The sequence below is a fragment of the Salmo salar genome, chromosome 09 (assembly GCF_965601325.2).
Source record: "Salmo salar chromosome 09, fSalSal1, whole genome shotgun sequence".
Classification (NCBI taxonomy): domain Eukaryota; kingdom Metazoa; phylum Chordata; class Actinopteri; order Salmoniformes; family Salmonidae; genus Salmo; species Salmo salar.
In genome coordinates, this window is record NC_138299.1 from 6903761 (window position 1) to 6928368 (window position 24608).

Here is a 24608-nt window from a genome sequence, read left to right on the forward strand (position 1 = left end):
GTCTGTGAGTATAACAGAACTCATATGGAAGGCAAAAACCTGAGAAAAAAATCCAACCAGGAAGCCACTTGTAGTTATTCTATCTAATCCCTATCGAAACTACAGTGTCTGTGGGGTCATTTTGCACTTCCTAAGGCTTCCGTTGGCTGTCAACAGCCTTTAGAAACTTGTTTCATGCGTCTCCTGTTACTGGGCAGAGAATAGGAGCTCAGTCAATCAGTGGATTGCCTGGGACCAGTGAGTTGTTTACTGCGCAGGCACACTGGTGTGCCGCTCCTTCTTTTTCCTCTGTAATGAATACGCTATGGTCCGGTTGGAATATTATCAAAGTTTTATGTTAAAAAGACCCTAAGGATTGATTGTAAACATTGTTTGACATGTTTCTACAAACGGTAATGGAACTATTTGACTTTTCGTCTCTGGTTTTGCGCTCTTGCGTTATGAATTTGGATTAGTGATCTGAACGCGCGAACAAAACAGAGGTATTTGGACATAAATATGGAGTATTTCGAACAAAAAGAACATTTCTTGTGGGAGTCCTGGGAGTCCATTCCGACGAAGATCACCAAAGGTAAGGGAAGATTTATAATACTAATTCTGAGTTTAGTTGAATCCAGAACTTGGCGGGTAACTGTATAGCTTGCTTTGATGGCTGAGCTCTGTACTCAGAATATTGAAAAATGTGCTTTCGCCGTAAAGCTATTTTAAAATCTGACACAGCGGTTGCATTAAGGAGTAGTATATCTATAATTCTTTCAATAACTGTTGTAAAGTTTATCAATGTTTATGATGAGTATTTTTGTAAATTGATGTGTTCATTCACCGGATGTTTTGGTGGGAATTCATTTTCTGAACATCACGCGCCAATGTAAAATGGGGTTTAGGGATATAAATATGAACTTTATCAAGCAAAACATACATGTATTTTGTAACATTGAGTCCTGGCAGTGTCATCTGATGAAGATCATCAAAGGTTAGTGATTAATTTTAGCTGTATTTCTGGTTTTTGTGATGCCTCTCCTTGCTTGGAAAATGGCTGTGTGGTTTTTCTTGTCTCGGCTCTGTCCTAACATAATCTAATTTTATGCTTTCTCCGTAAAGCCTTTTTGAAATTGGACACTGTGGTTGGATTAAGGAGAATCTTTAAAATGGTGTATAATACTTGTATGTTTGAGAATTTTGAATTATGAGATTTTTGTTGTTTTGAATTTGCCACCCTGCTATTTCACTGGCTGTTGATAGTGTGTACCGCGGGTGGGTACGCTAGCGTCCCATATGTCCCAGAGGTTAACAGAATACTCTATTCTGTCGAATAAAACAACTATTATAATGCAATACAAGCGATACAGTGGGGGAAAAAAGTATTTGATCCCCTGCTGATTTTGTATGTTTGCCCACTGACAAAGAAATGATCAGTCTATAATTTTAATGGTAGGTTTATATTAACAGTGAGAGACAGAATGACAACAACAAAAAATCCAGAAAAACGCATGTCAAAAATGTTATAAAATGATTTCCATTTTAATGAGGGAAATAAGTATTTGACCCCTCTGCAAAACATGACTTAGTACTTGGTGGCAAAACCCTTGTTGGCAATCACAGAGGTCAGACGTTTCTTGTAGTTGGCCACCAGGTTTGCACACATCTCAGGAGGGATTTTGTCCCACTCCTCTTTGCAGATCTTCTCCAAGTCATTAAGGTTTCGAGGCTGACGTTTGGCAACTCGAACCTTCAGCTCCCTCCACAGATTTTCTATGGGATTAAGGTCTGGAGACTGGCTAGGCCACTCCAGGACCTTAATGTGCTTCTTCTTGAGCTACTCCTTTGTTGCCTTGGCCGTGTGTTTTGGGTCATTGTCATGCTGGAATAACCATCCACGACCCATTTTCAATGCCCTGGCTGAGGGAAGGAGGTTCTCACCCAAGATTTGACAGTACATGACCCCGTCAAATGATGCGGTGACATTGTCCTGTCCCCTTAGCAGAAAAACAGCCCCAAAGCATAATGTTTCCACCTCCATGTTTGACGGTGGAGATGGTGTTCTTGGGGTCAAAGGCAGCATTCCTCCTCCTCAGAACACGGCGAGTTGAGTTGATGCCTAAAAGCTCCATTTTGGTCTCATCTAACCACAACACTTTCCCCAGTTGTCCTCTGAATCATTCAGATGTTCATTGGCAAACTTCAGACGGGCATGTATATGTATTCTTGAGCAGGGGGACATTGCGAGCGCTGCAGGATTTCAGTCCTTCACGGCGTAGTGTGTTACCAATTGTTTTCTTGGTGACAATGGTCCCAGCTGCCTTGAGATCATTGACAAGATCCTCCCGTGTAGTTCTGGGCTGATTCCTCACCGTTCTCATGATCATTGCAACCCCACGAGGTGAGATCTTGCATGGAGCCCCAGGCTGAGGGATATTGACAGTTCTTTTGTGTTTCTTCCATTTGCGAATAATCGCACCAAATGTTGTCACCTTCTCATCAAGCTGCTTGGCGATGGTCTTGTAGCCCATTCCAGCCTTGTGTAGGTCTACAATCTTGTCCCTGACATCCTTGGAGAGCTCTTTGGTCTTGGCCATGGTTGAGAGTTTGGAATCTGATTGATTGATTGCTTCTGTGGACATGTGTCTTTTTTACAGATAACAAGCAAACCCTTTAAGAGTCTGCTCCTAATCTCAGCTCGTTACCTGTATAAAAGACACCTGGGAGCCAGAAATCTTTCTGATTGAGAGGGGGTCAAATACTTATTTCCCTCATTAAAATGCAAATCAATTTATAACATTTTTGACATGCGTTTTTCTGGATATTTTTGTTGTTATTCTGTCTCTCACTGTTCAAATAAACCTACCATTAAAATTAGACTGATCCTTTCTTTATCAGTGGGCAAACCTACAAAATCAGCAGGGGGTCAAATACTTTTTTCCCCCACTGTATAACATAATCTTGCAATTAACCTGACAATATCCACATAATTTTCCTGCCTCATGATGCCATCTACTTTGTGAAGTGCACCAGACCCTCCTGCAGCAAAGCACCCCCACACCATGAAGCTGCCACCCCCGTGCTTCATGGTTGGGATGGTGTTCTTCGGCTTGCAAGCCTCCCCCTTTTTCCTCCAAACATAACAATGGTCATTATGGCCAAACAGTTCTATTTTTGTTTCATCAGACCAGAGGACATTTCTCCAAAATGTTCTATCTTTGTCCCCATGTGCAGTTGAAACCGTTGTCTGGCTTTTTTATGGCGGTTTTGGAGCAGTGGCTTCTTCCTTGCTGAGCGGCCTTTCAGGTTATGTCACTATAGGACTCGTTTCACTGTGGATATAGATATTTTTGTACCTGTTTCCTCCAGCATCTCTATGAGACAGAACGCGTCTCCTTCCTGAGCGGTATGACGGCTGCGTGGTCCCATGGTGTTTATAATTGCGTACAATTGTTTGTACAGATGAGTGTGGTACCTTTAGGCATTTGGAAATTGCTCCCAATGATGAACCAGCCTTGTGGAGGTTGACAATTTTCCCATGATGTCAAGCAAAGAGGCACTGAGTTTAGGCCTTGAAATACATCCACAGGTACACCTCCAATTGACTCAAATGATGTCAATTAGCCTATCAGAAGGTTCTAAAGCCATGACATCATTTTCTGTAATTTTCCAAGGTGTTTAAAGGCACAGTCAACTTAGTATATGTAAACTTCTGACCCACTGGAATTGTTATACAGTGAATTATAAGTGAAATAATCTGTCTGTAAACAATTGTTGGAAAAATGACTTGTCTCATGCACAAAGTAGGTGTCCTAACCGACTTGCCAAAACTATAGTTTGTTAACAAGAAATTTGTGGAGTGGTTGAAAAACGAGTTTTAATAACTTCAACCTAAGTGTATGTAAACTTCCGACTTCAACTGTACATAGCCCACAGATGTTCCGGATTACCTGATTAGCTATCCTGATTAGTTTCCTGCCAGTGTCATCTGCCAAAATAAAGAGAAAGAGAGGGAGCGAGAGAGTGACAGGGAAAAGAGGTAAGAAGTCGCAGAGATCGAAAGGAGTTGCCATTCAGTAGGTTGAAGTTAAATTGTGTCCGTGTGACTGAGCATGTCGTCAATGTGCCAAATAGGCTGGCAGCAAGTTGGCAGGAAGCAAGTAAGCACTCATATATATATATATATATATATATATATATATATATATATATATATATATATATAGTGGCAAAGAAGGGGGTCGAGTGATAAATGGCAGATATGTGAGGGCAGAACTAATAAACGGGCTCTGCCCGATCACTAAAATGGCCACCCCGATCAGAACTACAGATCACAAAATGGCCGACTGCCAAAACTACAATTCCCAGAAGCAAGGGGAACCCTCAGAATGTGGAGCCGACCCACAGATAAAAGGTCAAGAAAAACCAGGAAGAGGGAGAGAGGGCTGGAAGGATCTATGAACCATAGAGAAAGAGACAATCTACATTGGCTGGATTTACCGTGTACGAGCTGGACTGTTTTGGACTTACCTGTTGGCGTTTAGACCTGGACCTACCGAGAACCAGATTTGTGTACCGAACCCTGCTATCCTTGACCTAACCTGTGGCCTGGGTGGACCAGGACAGCGAAACAAACACACAGGTACTGTCATGTTCGAAAGAACTTTCATTCTGGGCTGACTTTGGTGAAAGTTTCCCACTTAATTTGTGACAAACGCTCCTAACTTTGAAGAGTTTTGCCACTATATATATATATATATATATATATATATATTAGTACCAGTCAAAAGTTTGGACACATCTACTAATTCAAGAGTTTTGCTTCATTTTTACAATTTTCTACATTGTAGAATAAAAGTGAAGACATCAACACTTAAATAACACATATGGATTCATTTAGTAACCAAAAGGTGTGAAACAAATTAAATTAGATTTTAGATTCTTCAAAGTAGCCACCCTTTGCCTTGACAACTTTGCACACTCTTGGCATTCTGTTAACCAGCTTCACCTGGATTGCTTTTCTATCAGTCTTGTTGGAGTTCCCACATATGATAAGCACTTGTTGGCTGCTTTTCCTTCACTCTGCAGTCCAACTCATCCCAAACCATCTCATCTGGGTTGAGGTCGGGTGATTGTGGAGGACAGGTCATCTGATGCTGCACTCCATCACTCTCCTTCTTCGTCAAATAACCCTTACACAGCCTGGAGCGCTAACCAGATGGGATGTTGTATCGCTGCAGAATGCTGTGGTAGCTATGCTGGTTAAGTGTGCTTTGAATTCTAAATAAATCCTGACAGTGTCACCAGCAAAGCTCCCTCACACCATCACACCTCCTCCTCCATGCTTCACGGTGGGAACCACACATGAAGAGATTATCCGTTCTCCTACTCTGCGTCTCACAAAGACACTGTGGTTGGAACCAAAAATCTCACATTTGGCTCATCAGACCAAAGAACAGATTCCCACCGGTCTAATGTCCATTGCTCGTGTTTCTTGGCCCAAGCAAGTCTCTTCTTATTATTGGTGTCCTTTAGTAGTGGTTTCTTTGAAGCAATTCGACCATGGAGGCCTAATTCACACAATCTCCTCTGAACAGTTGATGTTGAGATGTGTCTGTTACTTGACCTCTGTCAAACATTTATTTGGGCTGCAATCTGAGGTGCAGTTAACCTGTTGGGGCTAGGGGGCAGTATTTTCACGGCCGGATAAAAAAACGTACCTGATTTAAACTGGTTACTACTCTTGTCCAGAAACGAGAAGATGTGGATAGAAAACACTCTAAAGTTTCTAAAACTGTTTGAATGGTGTCTGTGAGTTTAACAGAACTCATATGGCAGGCCAAAACCTGAGAATATTCCATACAGGATTTTTTTTTTTCAGTCTTTGAATGAATACAACGTTGTCCGGTTGGAATATTATCGCTATTTTATGAGAAAAATAGCATAAAAATTGATTTTAAACAGTGTTTGACATTCTTCTAAGTACGGTAATGGAATATTTTGCATTTTTTTGTCACGAAATGCGCTCGCGTGTTACCCTTCGGATAGTGACCTGAACGCACGAACAAAAGAGGTATTTGGATATAACTATGGATTATTTGGAACCAAAACAGCATTTGTTGTTGAAGTAGAAGTCCTGGGAGTGCATTCTGACGAAGAACAGCAAGGTAATCCAATTTTTCTAATAGTAATTCTGAGTTTAGGTTGCCCCAAACTTGGTGGGTGTCAAATTAGCTAGCCTGTGATGGCCGAGCTATGTACTCAGAATATTGCAAAATGTGCTTTCGCCCAAAAGCTATTTGAAAATCTGACATAGCGTTTGCATAAAGGAGTTCTGTATCTACAATTCTTAAAATAATTGTTATGTATTTTGTCAACGTTTATCATGAGTAATTTAGTAAATTCACCGGAAGTTTTTGGTGGGTATGCTAGTTCTGAACATCACATGCTAATGTAAAAAGCTGGTTTTTGATATAAATATGAACTTGATTGAACAAAACATGCATGTATTGTGTAACATAATGTCCTAGGAGTGTCATCTGATGAAGATCATCAAAGGTTAGTGCTGCATTTAGCTGTGGTTTTGGTTTTTGTGACATATATGCTTGCTTTGAAAATGGCTGATTATTTTTGGCAGGGTACTCTCTTGACAAATTCTAATGTTTTGCTTTCGCTGTAAAGCCTTTTTGAAATCGGACAACGTGGTTAGATTAACGAGAGTCTTATCTTTAAAATGGTGTAAAATAGTCATATGTTTGAGAAATTGAAGTTATAGCATTTTTGAGGTATTTGTATTTCACGCCACACGATTCCACTGGCTGTTGACTAGGGTGGGACGCAAACGTCCCACTGGCCCAGAGAGGTTAACTCTAACGAACTTATCCTCTGCAGCAGAGGTAACTCTGCGTCTTCCTTTCCTGTGCCGGTCTTCATGAGAGCCGGTTTCATCATACCTCTTGATGTTTTTTGTGACTGCACTTGAAGAACTTCAAGTTCTTGAAATGTTCCATATTGACTAACCTTCATGTCTTAAAGTAATGAACGACTCTCATTTCTCTTTGCTCATTTGAGCTGTTCTTTGCCATGATATGTACTTGGTCTTTTACCACATTGGGCAATATTCTGTACCACCCCTACCTTGTCACAGCACAACTGATTGGCTCAAACACATTCATAAATCTTCTTAGCCTCTCTAGGCTAGGCGGGACAAATTCGTCCCACCTACGTAACAGCCACTTGAAGCCTATGGCGCGATTTTCAAAACCTTAAAAATCCTATTACTTCAATTTCTCAAACATATGACTATTTTACAGCTATTTAAAGACAAGACTCTCGTTAATCTAACCACACTGTCCAATTTCAAAAAGGCTTTACAACGAAAGCAAAACATTAGATTATGTCAGCAGAGTACCAAGCCAGAAATAATCAGACACCCATTTTTCAAGCTAGCATATAATGTCACAAAAATCCAGAAGACAGCTAAATGCAGCACTAACCTTTGATGATCTTCATCAGATGACAACCCTAGGACATTATGTTATACAATACATGCATGTTTTGTTCAATCAAGTTCATATTTATATCAAAAACCAGCTTTTTACATTAGCATGTGACGTTCAGAACTAGCATACTTCCGGGGAATTCGCTAACATTTTACTAAATTACTCACGATAAACGTTCACAAAAAGCATAACAATTATTTTAAGAATTATAGATACAGACCACCTCTATGCACTCGATATGTCCGATTTTAAAATAGCTTTTTGGTGAAAGCACATTTTGCAATATTCTAAGTACATAGCCCAGGCATCACGGGCTAGCTATTTAGACACCCGGCAAGTTTAGCACTCACCATAATCATATTTACTATTATAAAAGTTTGATTACCTTTTGTTGTCTTCGTCAGAATGCACTCCCAGGACTGCTACTTCAATAACAAATGTTGGTTTGGTCCAAAATAATCCATCGTTATATCCGAATAGCGGCGTTTTGTTCGTGCGTTCCAGACACTATCCGAAATGGTAAAGAAGGGTCGCGCGCATGGCGCAATTCGTGACAAAAAAATTCTAAATATTCCATTACCGTACTTCGAAGCATGTCAACCGCTGTTTAAAATCAATTTTTATGCCATTTTTCTCGTAGAAAAGAGATAATATTCCGACCGGGAATCTCCTTTTCGGCAAAGAGGAAAAAAATAAAAAATCACAAAGACGGGGGCGGTCAGGTCACGCGCCTAAGCCCAGAGTCCCTTGATCGGCCACTTGAGAAAGGCGATAATGTGTTTCAGCCTGGGGCTGAGATGACGACATTCAGGTTTTTCCGGGCTCTGAGCACCTATGGACGACGTAGGAAGTGTCACGTTAGAGCAGAGATCCTTAGTAAAAGATAGAGATGGAAAAGAAGTTCAAGAAATGGTCAGACAGGCCACTTCCTGTAAAGGAATCTCTCAGGTTTTGACCTGCCATTTGAGTTCTGTTATACTCAGACACCATTCAAACAGTTTTAGAAACTTTAGGGTGTTTTCTATCCATATGTAATAAGTATATGCATATTCTAGTTACTGGGTAGGAGTGGTAACCAGATTAAATCGGGTATGTTTTTTATCCAGCCGTGTCAATACTGCCCCCTAGCCCTAACAGGTTAACCAATATAAGACACTTGTATGTACCTAGATGTTTAATATCCATCATTTTTATGATTATTTAACCTGTTGGGGCTCGGGGGCAGTATTGAGACATTTTGAAAAAAATATCTGCCCATTTTTAACTGCCTCCTACACCAACTCAGAAGCTAGGATATGCATATTATTAACACATTCGGATAGAAAACACTCTGAATTTTCTAAAACAGTTTGAATGGTGTCTGTAAGTATAACAAAACTCATATTGCAGGCAAAAACCTGTGAAAAATAGATCCCAAAAAATGTGGATTGTGACTGTACTATTTAGTGTCATTGTTTTATAGATACCATAGTGAGAAAGGATTCATTTCGCAACACCTACGGCTTCCACTAGATGTCAACGATCTTTATAAAGTTGTTTGAAGCGTCTATGATAAACAGAGAGCAAATTAGAATCCAAGGAAGTTGACATGTCATCACTTCATTTTTTTGCGCCTGCGCATAAATCTGAGAGACGTGAGTTTGTCATCATTTTTTATCTAGACATAGGATAGGTTGTGTGAAAATATTACTGATGTTTAACGTTAAAAATGGACCAAAAGATTAATGCTAAACAACATTTCACATGTTTGAACGAACATAAATAGATTATTTACTAGGTTTTTTTAGCTTTTCGGCGTGATTTTACCAGCCCCACACCACGTTTGGTGGGAGCATAATGAACGCTAAGTACTTGGTGTTATTTGGACATAAATTATGAACTTTGTCAAAAGAAACCACATTTGTTCCGGACCTGGAATGCCTTCCGGACCTGGGATCCTGCCTTCTGATGGAGATAATCAAAGGTAAGGGGGTATTTACAATGTTATTATCGATTTTAGATGATGCTAACTGTATAGCATAGCCTGTTGTTCTTAGCATAGCACCCCGTTTATTGCAAAATGTGATTTCCCAGTAAAGTTATTTTGAGATCTGGCCATTCGGTAGCAATTACGAGATGATAATATATTATTCTTTGAATGACAATATTATAATTTACCAATGTTTTCGAATAGTAATTTTCTTATGTTCACCGGAAGCATTTCAGAGAAGAAAAAAATCTGAATTTCACGCTACTGTAAAATGCTGTTTTTGGATATAAATATGAACTTGATGGAACAAAAAATGCATGTATTGTATAACATAATGTCCTAGGAGTGTCATCTGATGGAGATTGACAAAAGTTAGTGCATAATTCAAGCTGGTTTCTGCTTTTGGTGATGCCTGACCTTGAATTGAAAATGGATGTTTGTACTTTTGTGGCTATGTACTGTCCTAACATAATCTAACTTTATGCTTTTGCCGTAAAGCCTCTTTGAAAATCGAACAATGTGGTTAGATTAAGGAGATGTTTATCATTTAAATTGTGTAAAATAGTTGATTGTTTGAGAAATTGAAATTATTAGATTTTTGATGTTTTGAATTTCCAGCCTTGTTAGCAATCCCGGCTCGGGGTTCATTGCTAACCTGTAGCCCCAACAGGTTAATTGAATTGGGTGCTCTCCAATTTCACCTAGCCTAGCCTTAATTGAAATGCATTCCAGGTGACTACCTCATGAAGCTGGTTGAGAGAATTTCAAGAGTGTGCAAAGCTGTCATCAAGGCAAAGGGTGGCTACTTTGAAGAATCTCAAATATAAAACATATTTTGATTTGTTTAAAACTTTTTTGGTTACTATAAATAGTCATGGCCAAAAGTTTTGAATGACACAAATATTCATTTCCACAAAGTTTGCTGCTTCAGTGTCTTTAGATATTTTTGTCAGATGTTACTATGGAATATTGAAGTATAATTACAAGCATTTCATACGTGTCAAAGGCTTTTATTGACAATTACATGAAGTTGATGCAGAGTCAATATTTGCAGTGTTGACTCTTCTTTTTCAAGATCTCTGCAATCTGCCCTGACATGCTGTCAATTAAGTTCTGGGCCACATCCTGACTGATGGCAGTCCATTCTTGCATAATCCATGCTTGGAGTTTGTCAGAATTTGTGGGTTTTTGTTTGTCCACCCGTCTCTTGAGGATTGACCACAAGTTCTCAATGGGATTAAGGTCTGGGGAGTTTCCTGGCCACGGACCCAAAATATCAATGTTTTGTTCCCCGAGCCACTTAGTTATCACTTTTGCCTTATGGCAAGGTGCTCCATCATGCTGGGAAAGGCATTGTTCATCACCAAACTGTTCCTGGATGGTTGGGAGAATTTGGAGGATGTGTTGGTACCATTCTTTATTCATGGCTGTGTTCTTAGGCAAAATTGTGAGTGAGCCCACTCCCTTGGCTGAGAACCAACCCCACACAAGAATGGTCTCAGGATGCTTTACTGTTGGCATGACACAGGACTGATGGTAGCGCTCACCTTGTCTTCTCCGGACAAGCTTTTTTCCAGATGCCCCAAACAATCGGAAAGGGGATGCATCAGAGAAAATGACTTTACCCCAGTCCTCAGCAGTCCAATCCCTGTATGTTTTGCAGAATATCAGTCTGTCCCTGATGTTTTTCCTGGAGAGAAGTGGCTTCTTTGCTGCCCTTCTTGACACCAGGCCATCCTCCAAAAGTCTTCGCCTCACTGTGCGTGCAGATGCACTCACACCTGCCTGCTACCATTCCTGAGCAAGCTCTGTACTGGTGGTGCCCCGATCCTGTAGCTGAATCAACTTTAGGAGACGGTCCTGGCGCTTGCTGAACTTTCGTGGGTGCCCTGAAGCCTTCTTCACAACAATTGAACTGCTCTCCTTGAGATTCTTGATGATCCGATAAATGGTTGATTTAGGTGCAATCTTACTGGAAGCAATATCCTTGCCTGTGAAGCCCTTTTTATGCAAAGCAATGATAACGGCACGTGTTTCCTTGCAGGCAACCATGGTTGACAGAGGAAGAACAATGATTCCAAGCACCACCCTCCTTTGGAAGCTTCCGGTCTGTTATTCAAACTCAATCAGCATGACAGAGTGATCTCCAGCCTTGTCCTCGTCAACACTCACACCTGTGTTAACGAGAGAATCACTGACATGATGTCAGCTGGTCCTTTTGTGGCAGGGCTGAAATGCAGTGGAAATGTTTTTGGGGGATTCAGTTCATTTGCATGTCAAAGAGGGATTTTGCAGTTAATTGCAATTCATCTGATCACTCTTCATAACATTCCGGAGAATATGCAATTTGCCATCATACAAACTGAGGCAGCAGACTTTGTCATTCTCAACTTTTGGCCACGACTGTATGTGTTATTTCATAGTTTTGATGTTTTCACTATTTTACAATAATAAAAATAAAGAAAAACCCTTCAATGAGTAGGTGTGTAAAAACTTTAGACTGGTACTGTGTATGCATGTAATTGTATTTCGTTTTATTCTCATTATTGTATAACCCCTGAAAATGTCATGTTGATAGGACATTCATTTCTTGAGATATTTTAATTTGTGTTTGTTAACCTCTATGGGCTAGGTGGGACGCAAGCCTCCCACCCGTGGTGCACTCCATCAACAGCAGGTGCATTTCAAGAGCGGCAAATTTGAATCCAAATAAATGTCAAAATTCAAATTTTTCAAACATACAACTATTTTACACCCTTTGAAAGATAAACATCTCCTTAATCTAACCACGTTTTACGATTTCAAAAAGGTTTTACGGCGAAAGCATAAATTTAGAGTATGTTAGGACAGCACATTTACAAGAGTTGTGTGTAATGTTTTGTCAAGTCAAAGACAGGGTCACCAAAACCATAAAACCAGCTAAAATGATGCACTAACCTTTTACAATCTCCATCAGATGACACTCCTAGGACATTATGTTAGACAATGCATGCATTTTTAGTTCTATCAAGTTCATATTTATATCCAAAAACAGCGTTTTACTGTGGCGTTGATGTTCAGGAAATCGTTTCCCTTCAATAACCGGCAGTCAAGTCAGCGTCACAAATTAAATAATTAAAATTAGAAAACATTGGTAAAATATTATATTGTCATTTAAAGAATTATAGATTTACATCTCTTGAACGCAATCAACTTGCCAGATTTAAAAATAACCTTACTGGGAAATCACACTTTGCAATAATCTGAGCACTGCGCCCAGAAAAATACGCGTTGCGATACAGACTAGCCGTCATGTTGGGGAGATCTAAAATCGAAAATACTATGTAAATAATCCATTACCTTTGATTCTCTTCATCAGATGTCACTTCCAGGTATCACAGGTCCATAACGAATGTAGTTTTGTTCAAAAAAGCTCATTTATGTCCAAAAATCTCCGTCTTAGCACATGATCTAAGCCCGCCGGACTTCACTTCATGAACGAGGGGAAAAAATATATTTACGTTCGTTCAAACATGTCAAACGTTGTATAGCATAAATCATTAGGGCCTTTTTTAACCAGAACATGAATAATATTCAAGGTGGACGAATGCATTCTCTTTTATAACGTATTGGAACGAGGGTACCCAACATGAACTCGCGCGCCAGGTGTCTAATGGGCCATCATCGTTCCATGGCTCTTGTTCGGTCAGATCTCCCTCCAGAAGACTCAAAACACTTTGTAAAGGCTGGTGACATCTAGTGGAAGCAATAGGAAGTGCCAAAATATTCCTCAGCCCCTGTGTTTTTCAATGGCATAGGTTTAAAGGTAATACAACACATCAGGTATCCACTTCCTGTCAGAAAATGTCTCAGGGTTTTGCCTGCCAAATGAGTTCTGTTATACTCACAGACACCATTCAAACAGTTTTAGAAACTTTAGGGTGTTTTCTATCCATATATAATAAGTATATGCATATTCTAGTTACTGGGTAGGATTAGTAACCAGATTAAATCGGGTACGTTTTTTTATCCAGCCGTGCAAATACTGCCCCCTAGCCCCAACAGGTTAATCTGAGTCCTCCTGTGTCATTTTTGGAAAAGGCTTGCAATTGACCTTTTGACCCCAAATTCCTTTGCGTAGAAGCCTTTGTGTAGAAAGATGAGTTAGGGGACAGGATGTGTGTGCGTGTCTGTGTGCGTGTGAGATATAGAGAGAGTGAGAGGAATGGAAAGAGAGAATCTACTTGTGGGTTGTGTACTGTACTGTTCCATTTCTCCTTGAAAGAAGAGAAGCCTTCTAACAATACTATCTTTTCTGGGGTAGTCGTCAAAAAGAGACAATTTAGCATGGCTCTTTTCCTATAATTGATTGATTCCAAGATGGCGTAGCAGTTCAGACGTCCTTTACCCTCCTCTTGTCGTGTCCCGTGTGTGTGTGTGTGTGTGTGTGTATATATATATATGTATATATGTATAAAAAATGTAAAAAGATAATGCGAAGAAAAAAAAAAATATATATATATATATTTTTTTTTTTCTTCGCATTCTTTTTACATTTTTTTTGTTCTAAAACTCAACCTCAAAGCACTCTCCTGCAACCCGCCTCACCAATGTAAAAAATAAAGTATTATTTACCTCAAATCCGAAATCCACAACAGAAGCTAGCCAGAGGTTAGCCATTTTCACTGGCTAACGTTGGAGTTCAGCTAGCCACGGTTAACTGTCCTCAGCTATCCGTTAGCTCGAAAAGCTATCGCCAGTTTTTGTACAGCCCGACTCAGACCAGAGCACACCGGACCTATTCTCTCTCCTTTCCCCGATTTCTACCGCAGGCTCTGGACATTTACACCTGGATCTTGCAGCTAACTAGCTGCTACCTGAGTGACTATTGGCAACGTCGGTCCCGGAATTAACACACATTATTCCGGAGCTAGCCAGCTGAAGAGTTCCGTCAGCCACTCGTGGGCTTTTCCTGAGCTAGCCAGCTGAAGTGTCTCCTGGGCTACAATCACCTATCCTGACCCGTTTTACTGCCGATGCGGAGCCCCATCGGGCCTTCACAACTGGACCACCGACGTTATCTGCCCGAGGGAGTTATCCAACTGGCCCCTCCGTCGCGACGTAACCTGATCGCCCATCTGCGGCCCACTAATCGTTAATCGTTAGTTGTCTTATCGGCTACGATCTTAATAGGTCTATCGGACACTTTTCTTGGGCCACTATAACCAACTATTTTGCCAACTTGGACTTGTCCCCCCTTCCACACGGAACCCCACTAACCCACAGACGGAAACGCACGAGGTGGCTAAAAACAGACCTCCCTCCATCTTCCACCAGCTTGCTACCTATGGCCCGGCTAGCTGTCTGAATCTCACTGGACCCTTTGATCACTCGGCTAAGCATGCCTCTCCTCAATGTCAATATGCAATGTCCATTGCTGTTCTGGTTAGTGTTTATTGGCTTATTTCACTGTAGAGCCTCTAGCCCTGCTCATTATACCTTATCCAACCTCTCAGTTCCTCCACCCACACATGCTATGACATCTTCTGGTTTCAATGATGTTTCTAGAGACAATATCTCTCTCATCATCACTAAATGCCTAGGTTTACCTCCTCTGTATTCACATCCCACCATACCTTTGTCTGTACATTAAACCTTGAAGCTATTTTATCGCCCCCAGAAACCTGCTCCTTTTTCTCTCTATTCTGGACATCACAGATGACCAATTATTATAGCTTTTAGCCGTAACCTCATACTCATTCTTCTCTGCTCCTCTGGGGATGTAGAGGTGAATCCAGGCCCTGCAGTGCCTGGCTCCACTCCTACTCCCCAGGCGCTTTCTTTTGATGACTTCTGTAACCGTAATAGCCTTGGTTTCATGCATGTTAACATTAGAAGCCTCCTCCCTAAGTTTGTTTTATTCACTGCTTTAGCACACTCTGCCAACCCGGATGTCCTAGCTGTGTCTGAATCTTGGCTTAGGAAGTCCACCAAAAACTCTGAAATCTTCATCCCTAACTACAACGTTTTCAGACAAGATAGAACGACCAAAGGGGGCGGTGTTGGCCTGCAGAGCTCTGTCCTGATATCCAGGTCTGTACCCAAACAATTTGAACTTCTACTTTTAAAAATCCACCTCTCCAAAAACAAGTCTCTCACCGTCGCCGCCTGCTATAGACCCCCTCGGCCCCTAGCTGTGCTCTGGACACCATATGTGAACTGATTGCCCCCCATCTATCTTCAGAGCTCGTGCTGCTAGGTGACCTAAACTGGGACATGCTTAACACCCCAGCCATCCTACAATCCAAGCTTGATGCCCTCAATCTCACACAAATTATTAATGAACCCACCAGGTACAACCCCAAATCCGCAAACACTGGCACCCTCATAGATATCATCCTAACCAACGTGCCCTCTAAATACACCTCTGCTGTTTTCAACCAAGATCTCAGCGATCACTGCCTCATTGCCTGCACCCGTAATGGTTCAGCGGTCAAACGACCTCCACTCATTACTGTCAAACGCTCCCTGAAACATTTCAACGAGCAAGCCTTTCTAATCGACCTGGCCCTGGTATCCTGGAAGGATATTGACCTCATCCCGTCAGTAGAGGATGCCTGGTTATTTTTTTTAAATGCCTTCCTCACCATCTTAAATAAGCATGCCCCTTTAAAGAAATTTAGAACCAGGAACAGATATAGCCCTTGGTTCTCCCCAGACCTGACTGCCCTTAACCAACACAAAAATATCCTGTGGCGTTCGGCATTAGCATCGAACTGCCCCCGCGATATGCAACTTTTCAGAGAAGTTAGAAACCAATACACACAGGCAGTTAGAAACGCCAAGGCTAGCTTTTTCAAACAGAAATTTGCTTCCTGCAACTCAAACTCTAAAAAGTTTTGGTACACTGTAAAGTCCATGGAGAATAAGAACACCTCCTCCCAACTGCCCACTGCACTGAGGATAGGAAACTCTGTCACCCCCGATAAGCCCACTATAATTTAGAATTTCAATAAGCATTTTTCTACGGCTGGCCATGCTTTCCACCTAACTACCCCTACTGCATTCAACAGCACTGCACCCCCCACAGCTACTCGCCCAAGCCTCCCCCATTTCTCCTTCTCCCAAATCCATTCAGCTGATGTTCTGAAAGAGCTGCAAAATCGGGACCCCTACAAATCAGCTGGGCTTGACAATCTGGACCCTTTCTTTCTAAAATTATCTGCCGAAATTATTGCAACCCCTATTACTAGCCTGTTCAACCTCTCTTTCGTGTCGTCTGAGATTCCCATAGATTGGAAAGCAGCTGCTGTCATCCCCCTCTTCAAAGGAGGTGACACTCTTGACCCAAATTGCAACAGACCTATATCCATCCTACCCTGCCTTTCTAAGGTCTTCGAAAGCCAAGTCAACAAACAGATTACCGACCATTTTGAATCCCACCGCACCCTCTCCGCTATGCAATCTGGTTTCAGAGCTGGTCATGGGTGCACCTCAGCCACGCTCAAGGTCCTAAACGACATCGTAACCGCCATCGATAAGAAACAATACTGTGCTGCCGTATTCATTGACCTGGCCAAAGCTTTTGACTCTGTTAACCTCTTGGGGCTAGGTGGGACGCTAGCGTGCCACCCGTGGTGCACTCCATCAACAGCAGGTGCATTTCAAGAGCGGCAAATTTGAATCCAAATAAATGTCAAAATTCAAATTTTTCAAAAATACAACTATGTTACACCATTTGAAAGATAAACATCTCCTTAATCTAACCACGTTTTACGATTTCAAAAAGGTTTTACGGCGAAAGCATAAATTTAGAGTATGTTAGGACTGTACATTTACAAGAGTTGTGTGTAATGTTTTGTCAAGTCAAAGACAGGGTCACCAAAACCATAAAACCAGCTAAAATGATGCACTAACCTTTTACAATCTCCATCAGATGACACTCCTAGGACATTATGTTAGACAATGCATGCATTTTTAGTTCTATCAAGTTCATATTTATATACAAAAACAGCGTTTTACTATGGCATTGATGTTGAGGAAATCGTTTCCCTCCAATAACCGGCAGTCAAGTCAGCGTCAGAAATTAAATAATTAAAATTAGAAAACATTGGTAAAATATTATATTTTCATTTAAAGAATTATAGATTTACATCTCTTGAACGCAATCAACTTGCCAGATTTAAAAATAACCTTACTGGGAAATCACACTTTGCAATAATCTGAGCACTGCGCCCAGAAAAATACGCGTTGCGATACAGACTAGACGTCATGTTGGGGAGATCTAAAATCGAAAATACTATGTAAATAATCCATTACCTTTGATTCTCTTCATCAGATGTCACTTCCAGGTATCACAGGTCCATAACGAATGTAGTTTTGTTCAAAAAAGCTCATCATTTATGTCCAAAAATCTCCGGCTCGTTAGCACATGATGTAAGCCAGCCGGACTTCTCGTCATGAACGAGGGGAAAAAATATATTTCCGTTCGTTCAAACATGTCAAACGTTGTATAGCATAAATCATTAGGGCCTTTTTTAACCAGAACATGAATAATATTCAAGGTGGACGAATGCATACTCTTTTATAACGTATTGGAACGAGGGTACCCAACATGAACTAGCGCGCCAGGTGTCTAATGGGACATCACCGTTCCATGGCTCTTGTTCGGTCAGATCTCCCTCCAGAAGACTCAAAACACTTTGTAAAGGCTGGTGACATCTAGTGGAAGCAATAGGAAGTGCCAAAATATTCCTAAACCCCTGTGTTTTTCAATGGGATAGGTTTAAAGTCAATACAACACATCAGATATCCACTTCCTGTCAGAAAATGTCTCAGGGTTTTGCCTGCCAAATGAGTTCTGTTATACTCACAGACACCATTCAAACAGTTTTGGAAACTTTAGAGTGTTTTCTATCCATATATAATAAGTATATGCATATTCTAGTTACTGGGTAGGATTAGTAACCAGATTAAATTGGGTACATTTTTTTTATCCAGACGTGCAAATGCTGCCCCCTAGACCCAACAGGTTAATCACCACATCCTCATCGGCAGACTCAGTAGCCTTGGTTTCTCAAACGATTGCGTCGCCTGGTTCACCAACTACTTCTCTGATAGAGTTCAGTGTGTCAAATCGGAGGGCCTGCTGTCCGGACCTCTGGCAGTCTCTATGGGGGTACCACAGGGTTCAATTCTTGGGCCAACTCTTTTCTCTGTATACATCAATGATGTCGCTCTTGCTGCTGGTGAGTCTCTGATCCACCTCAATGCTGACGACACCATTCTGTATACTTCTGGCCCTTCTTTGGACACTGTGTTAACAACCCTCCAGACGAGCTTCAATGCCATACAACTCTCCTTCCGTGGTCTCCAACTGCTCCTAAATACAAGTAAAACTAAATGCATGCTCTTCAACCGATCGCTGCCTGCACCTGCCCGCCTGTTCAGCATCACTTCTCTGGACGGTTCTGACTTAGAATTTGTGGACAACTACAAATACCTAGGTGTCTGGTTAGACTGTAAACTCTCCTTCCAGACTCACATCAATCATCTCCAATCCAAAGTTAAAATCTAGAATTGGCTTCCTATTTTGCAACAAAGCATCCTTCACTCATGCTGCCAAACATACCCTCGTAAAACTGACCATCCTACCAATCCTCGACTTCGGCGATGTCATTTACAAAATAGCCTCCAATACCCTACTCAACAAGCTGGATGCAGTCTATCACAGTGCCATCCGTTTTGTCACCAAAGCCCCATATACTACCTACCACTGCGACCTGTACGCTCTCGTTGGCTGGCCTTCGCTTCATAATCATCGCCAAACACATTGGCTCCAGGTCATCTACAAGACCCGGCTAGGTAAAGTCCCCCCTTATCTCCGCTCACTGGTCACCATAGCAGCACCCACCTGTTGCACGTGCTCCAGCAGGTATATCTCTCTGGTCACCCCTAAAGCCAACTCCTCCTTTGGTCGTCTCTCCTTCCAGTTCTCTGCTGCCAATGACTGGAACGAACTACAAAAATCTCTGAAACTGGAAACACTCCCTCACTAGCTTTATGCACCAGCTATCAGAGCAGCTCCCAGATCACTGCACCTGTACATAACCCATCTATAATTTAGCCCAAACTACTACTTCTTCCCCTACTGTATTTATTTATTTATTTATTTATTTATTTATTATTCTGCTCCTTTGCACCATATTATTTATATTTTAACTTTGAACTTTCTTCAAATTATAAATCTACCATTCCAGTGTTTTACATGCTATACTTTATTTACTTTGCCACCATGGCCTTTTTTGCCTTTCCCTCCCTTATCTCACATCATTTGCTCACATTGTATATAGTCTTATTTTTGTCTACTGTATCATTGATTGTATGTTGTTTTACTCCATGTGTAACTCTGTTTTTGTATGTTGTCGAACTGCTTTGCTTTATCTTGGCCAGGTCGCAATTGTAAATGAGAACTTGTTCTCAACTTGCCTACCTGGTTAAATAAAGGTGAAATAAATAAATAATTGTGCTATTTTCATAATAACAGTGAGTAGTCGGCTAATCAACTAGTCTCAATCAGCCTTCAGCCTTATCAAGTTGTATTTCGTGTTTAAATGTGCTTCTATCTTTATCTCTTAGTCAAAATAGAATAGAGGGTTGCTCCTAAATAACACAGCAAGGAAGCCACAAGTGCCTGAGTCACGTAGAGACACACACACACACACACACACACACAGTTCCCTGTTGAATCTACAGTGCCTATCGTAAGTATTCATCCCCTTTGGATTTCTTGACATTTATGTGGGATTAAAATGGATTTGGGCAGGCAAACCTTTAGTGTAGATATTTTCCTGATTCATTTGTGGAGTGTCTCAGTGTGGTGTAAGGTACAGTAGGTGAAGGCTGTGTGCACTACAGATGTCTAACCATTGTGAGGAAGGTCCCCACATAGTCTATAAAATATGATTAATGGAATTTAGTATAGTTTTGGATGAACGTATTCTTGATATTGATGAAGTGCATCTGTGTGTCTGTCTGTGTGTGTCCAGACCTCGACAAACCAGTTCTGACGGTGCACCAGACCATCAGCGATGTGCGCGGAAGCTACTACCAGGAGAAGACGGTGTTCCTCCGCTGTACCGTCAACTCCAACCCCCCGGCCCGCTTCATCTGGAAACGAGGCACCATTCCCATAGAGCAGAGCAAGGATCAAGGAGTGGACATCTACGAACCGCTATACACACAGGTACTGTACGAGGACCACCAACACACATTTACACTCTTAAGCTACTAGCATTGTACCCCATGCAACAGATCAAGGATAACAGACCCACAACCCATAGATTAGTATATGCGTAGGCTCACTACACACACACACACACACACACACACAAATTAACCGCAACAAAGAAACGATAACTGAGTGGACATCTACACTCAAAAAAATGCTGGGTTAAAAACAACCCAATTTAAATGCTGGACTGAACACACACTGGGTTATTTTGACCCAGCCAGTTGGGTTGCGTTAATAACACAGCATGTTGGGTTGTTTGGATCACCCAAACATGGGTTAATTTTATCCAGGTCACCCATAATACAATGTCGGAAGATGACGTGGAAATTGGCTACTAGGGGTAACAGTGAGCATTGTTACCTTCAAGTAGGTTTCAGTTTTTGCTAGGGCAGCGTTTCGCAAACTCGGCCCTCGGGACCCCAAGGCATGCACTTTGATTTTTTTGCCCTAACATTACACAGCTGATTCAAATGATCAAAGCTTGATGATTAGTTGATTATTTGAATCAGCTGTGTATTGCTGGGGCAAAACCAAAACATGCAGCCCGTGCACCTGCACTATGGTGTTGTGGACAGGAATGGGGGATGGGTGTAAGCATCTGCCTCTGATTCCAAAGGTTGCAAGTTCAACTCCAGCGATAGGAAGTTGTTTTTGATATTTTTGTTTTAAATCTATCCCAAATCTTAATCCATATTGCATAGGCTCTTGGGGAACTCATACAATTCTGTAAGCCTAATTAAAGCTTCAAAAGTGTAGTTGTTTAACCTTAACGTGTGATAACAATACAACGGAACAGATGAACTGGAATGACATTTACTCTCACGCGTGGCCAAAAAATAACTATCTGAAAGCCATGTCCCTACTAAGCCACGCCTCCATTCTTTTGAGCTGACCCACTGGGTCATATCTCAATAACCCGGCATGCATAACACAGCACCCAGCATCAATTACCCAGCAATTTTTTAAGAAATCAACCCAACTAAAAGGTGCTGCATGTTCAATCCAATGTCTGCATTGGCCATGCAGCATATACAGTGATACGGACTCTGCAGAAGTCAGAATCATACTTCTTTTGTTTTTCCAGAGCAGCGCAGAGCTCTTGAGCAGAGCTGTTGTGAAGGAAGTTGTCAAGGAAGTGAGTTTGTGTTTATACAGGACCTCCCGCCCCCACCTACCGTCAACCAATGTCAAATGTCAATGTGGCGCTATATAGAGCTATGCTGAGCCATACGCATTGTTACAAAACTTGGGAGGCGCACAGCGATGCGGTACAGAGCTCAAATTGGCCTTTGGAGGCTCCGCAATTGTGTCACACCCTCCATATGGAGACTCTGATCACATTTTCGGATCAACCATAAATTGGCTTTCAGTGATCCAACACCTGAAACCCAGCAGTTGGGTCAACCAAATTTTTTTGAGTGTACACAAGCATCTGAGTTCCTCAAGCGCCTACGCATACCCCATTGTTGGGATAGTTGCCACTTTGTTACAATACATACATATTAATGTTATATTAAAACATGTAATGTGAACAATTTTCATTTGCAGTGTAGAAACTTAAAGTCCTGAACAGTCAATGTTCAGTTAATGGTTTTCATGAAACCAGATCAAAGTATGATGACCAAAGTATGAAGAATGACTGTTGCTTCCACATTGATAAAGTTTATTCATAAAGTTACTGGTCCCCTCCCTCATGTCAAAAACTTGGATTCATTATTAGAGGGATAGGGTCACATCACCCTAACGCTCTTATTTTAATACACCAATGGTAACATGACATTCTCTTACTGAATTTAAATAACCTGTTAGGGCTAGGGGGCAGTATTGACACGGCTGGATAAAAAACGTACCCGATTTAATCTGGTTACTACTCCTGCCCAGTAACTAGAATATGCATATAATTATTGGCTTTGGATAGAAAACACTCCAAAGTTCCAAAAAACTGTTTGAATGGTGTCTGTGAGTAGAACAGAACTCAAATGGCAGGTCAAAACCTGAGAAGATTCTGTACAGGAAGTACCCTGTCTGACCATTTCTTGGCCTTCTTTGTCATCTCTATCCAAAACAAAGGATCTCTGCTGTTACGTGACACTTCCTACGGCTCCAATGGGCTCTCAGAAGGCGGCAAAAAGCTGAATCGTGGCTTTGCAGGCTCTGGTTGAAAAAAAAGTAGCGCGTTTGGATAGTGGCTGGTTACAGTACTGTGAGACTCAGGCGCGTGCCCGCGTCGATCGAATGCTTTGTTTTCTTTTCTCTGTTTACCTAAACGCAGATTCCCGGTCGGAATATTATCGCTTTTTTACGAGAAAAATGGCATAAAAATGGATTTTAAACAGCGGTTGACATGCTTCGAAGTACGGTAATGGAATATTTAGAAATTTTTTGTCACGAATTGCGCCATGCTCGTGACCCTTATTTACACTTCGGATAGTGTCTTGGAACGCACGAACAAAACGCCGCTATTTGGATATAACGATGGATTATTTTGGACCAAACCAACATTTGTTATTGAAGTAGCAGTCCTGGGAGTGCATTCTGACGAAGATGAAAAAAGGTAATCAAACTTTTGTAATAGTAAATCGGAGTTTGGTCAGGGCTAAACTTGGTCGGTGTCTAAATGGCTAGCCGTGATGGCTGGGCTATCTACTGAGAATATTGCAAAATGTGCTTTCACCGAAAAGCTATTTTAAAATCGGACACCTCGATTGCACAAAGGAGTTCTGTATCTATAATTCTTAAAATAATTGTTATGTTTTTTGTGAACGTTTATCGTGAGTAATTTAGTAAATTCACCGGAGGTTTGAGGGGGGTATGCAAGTTCGAAACGTCACATGCTAATGTAAAAAGCTGGTTTTTGATATAAATATGAACTTGATTGAACAAAACATGCATGTATTGTATAACATAATGTCCTAGGTGTGTCATCTGATGAAGATCATCAAAGGTTAGTGCTGCATTTAGCTGTCTTCTGGGTTTTTGTGACATTATATGCTAGCTTGAAAAATGGGTGTCTGATTATTTCTGGCTGTGTACTCTGCTGACATAATCTAATGTTTTGCTTTCGTTGTAAAGTCTTTTTGAAATCGGACAGTGTGGTTAGATTAACGAGAGTCTTGTCTTTAAAATGCTGTAAAATAGTCATATGTTTGAGAAATTGAAGTAATAGCATTTCTAAGGTATATGAAAATCGCGCCACTGGATTACACTGGCTGTTGCGTAGGTGGGACGAATTCGTCAATGTCCGGGGGTACAGGTTAGTCAAAGTAATTTGTACATGTAGGTAGGGATGAAGTGACGATGCATAGATAAAAAACAGCGAGTAGCAGCAGTGTAAAAAAACAAATGGGGGGGGGGGCAAATGTAAATAATCCAGTGGACATTTGATTAATTGTTCAGCACTCTTATGGCTTGGGGGTAGAAGCTGTTAAGGAGCCTTTTGGTCCTAGACTTGGCGCTCCGGTACCGCTTGCCATGCAGTAGCAGAGATGTTGGTCTTGTAACCAACATCTAAGAAGGTGTGTTTGTAGAGGGGCGTGGTTTGTATAGCTAGATAGCTACTGGTGCCAAAATCTGACGCAGTTGTCATATCAACACATCAATCAATGCTGGTGTGTACCATGTTACAAGAGACATGCCAAATGGGACATGTATAAAATGGAATTATCATCATTGACGCAACTTTGTGTATCACCAAATTTGCTTAAGATGATGTTACTGCTCACTGCATCCAAATTTCTTGACATACATATACTCGGAAGTTTACATCCACCTTAGCCAAATACATTTAAACTCCAGTTTTTCACAATTCCTGACATTTTAATCCTAGTAAAAATATACTGTCTTAGACCAGTTAGGATCACCACTTTATTTTAACTGGGCAAGTCAG

General features: G+C 41.2%; 1 protein-coding gene across 1 annotated transcript in view; it reads left to right on the forward strand.

Moving 5' to 3' along the window:
* LOC106610595 (MAM domain-containing glycosylphosphatidylinositol anchor protein 1) overlaps positions 1-24608 on the forward strand; it is a 357350-nt gene that overhangs the window by 141568 nt on the left and 191174 nt on the right. The window contains exon 4 of the mRNA XM_082956545.1: positions 20478-20674. Within this exon, the coding sequence (XP_082812671.1) occupies positions 20478-20674 (197 nt within the window). The remainder of the gene's footprint in view (positions 1-20477; positions 20675-24608) is intronic.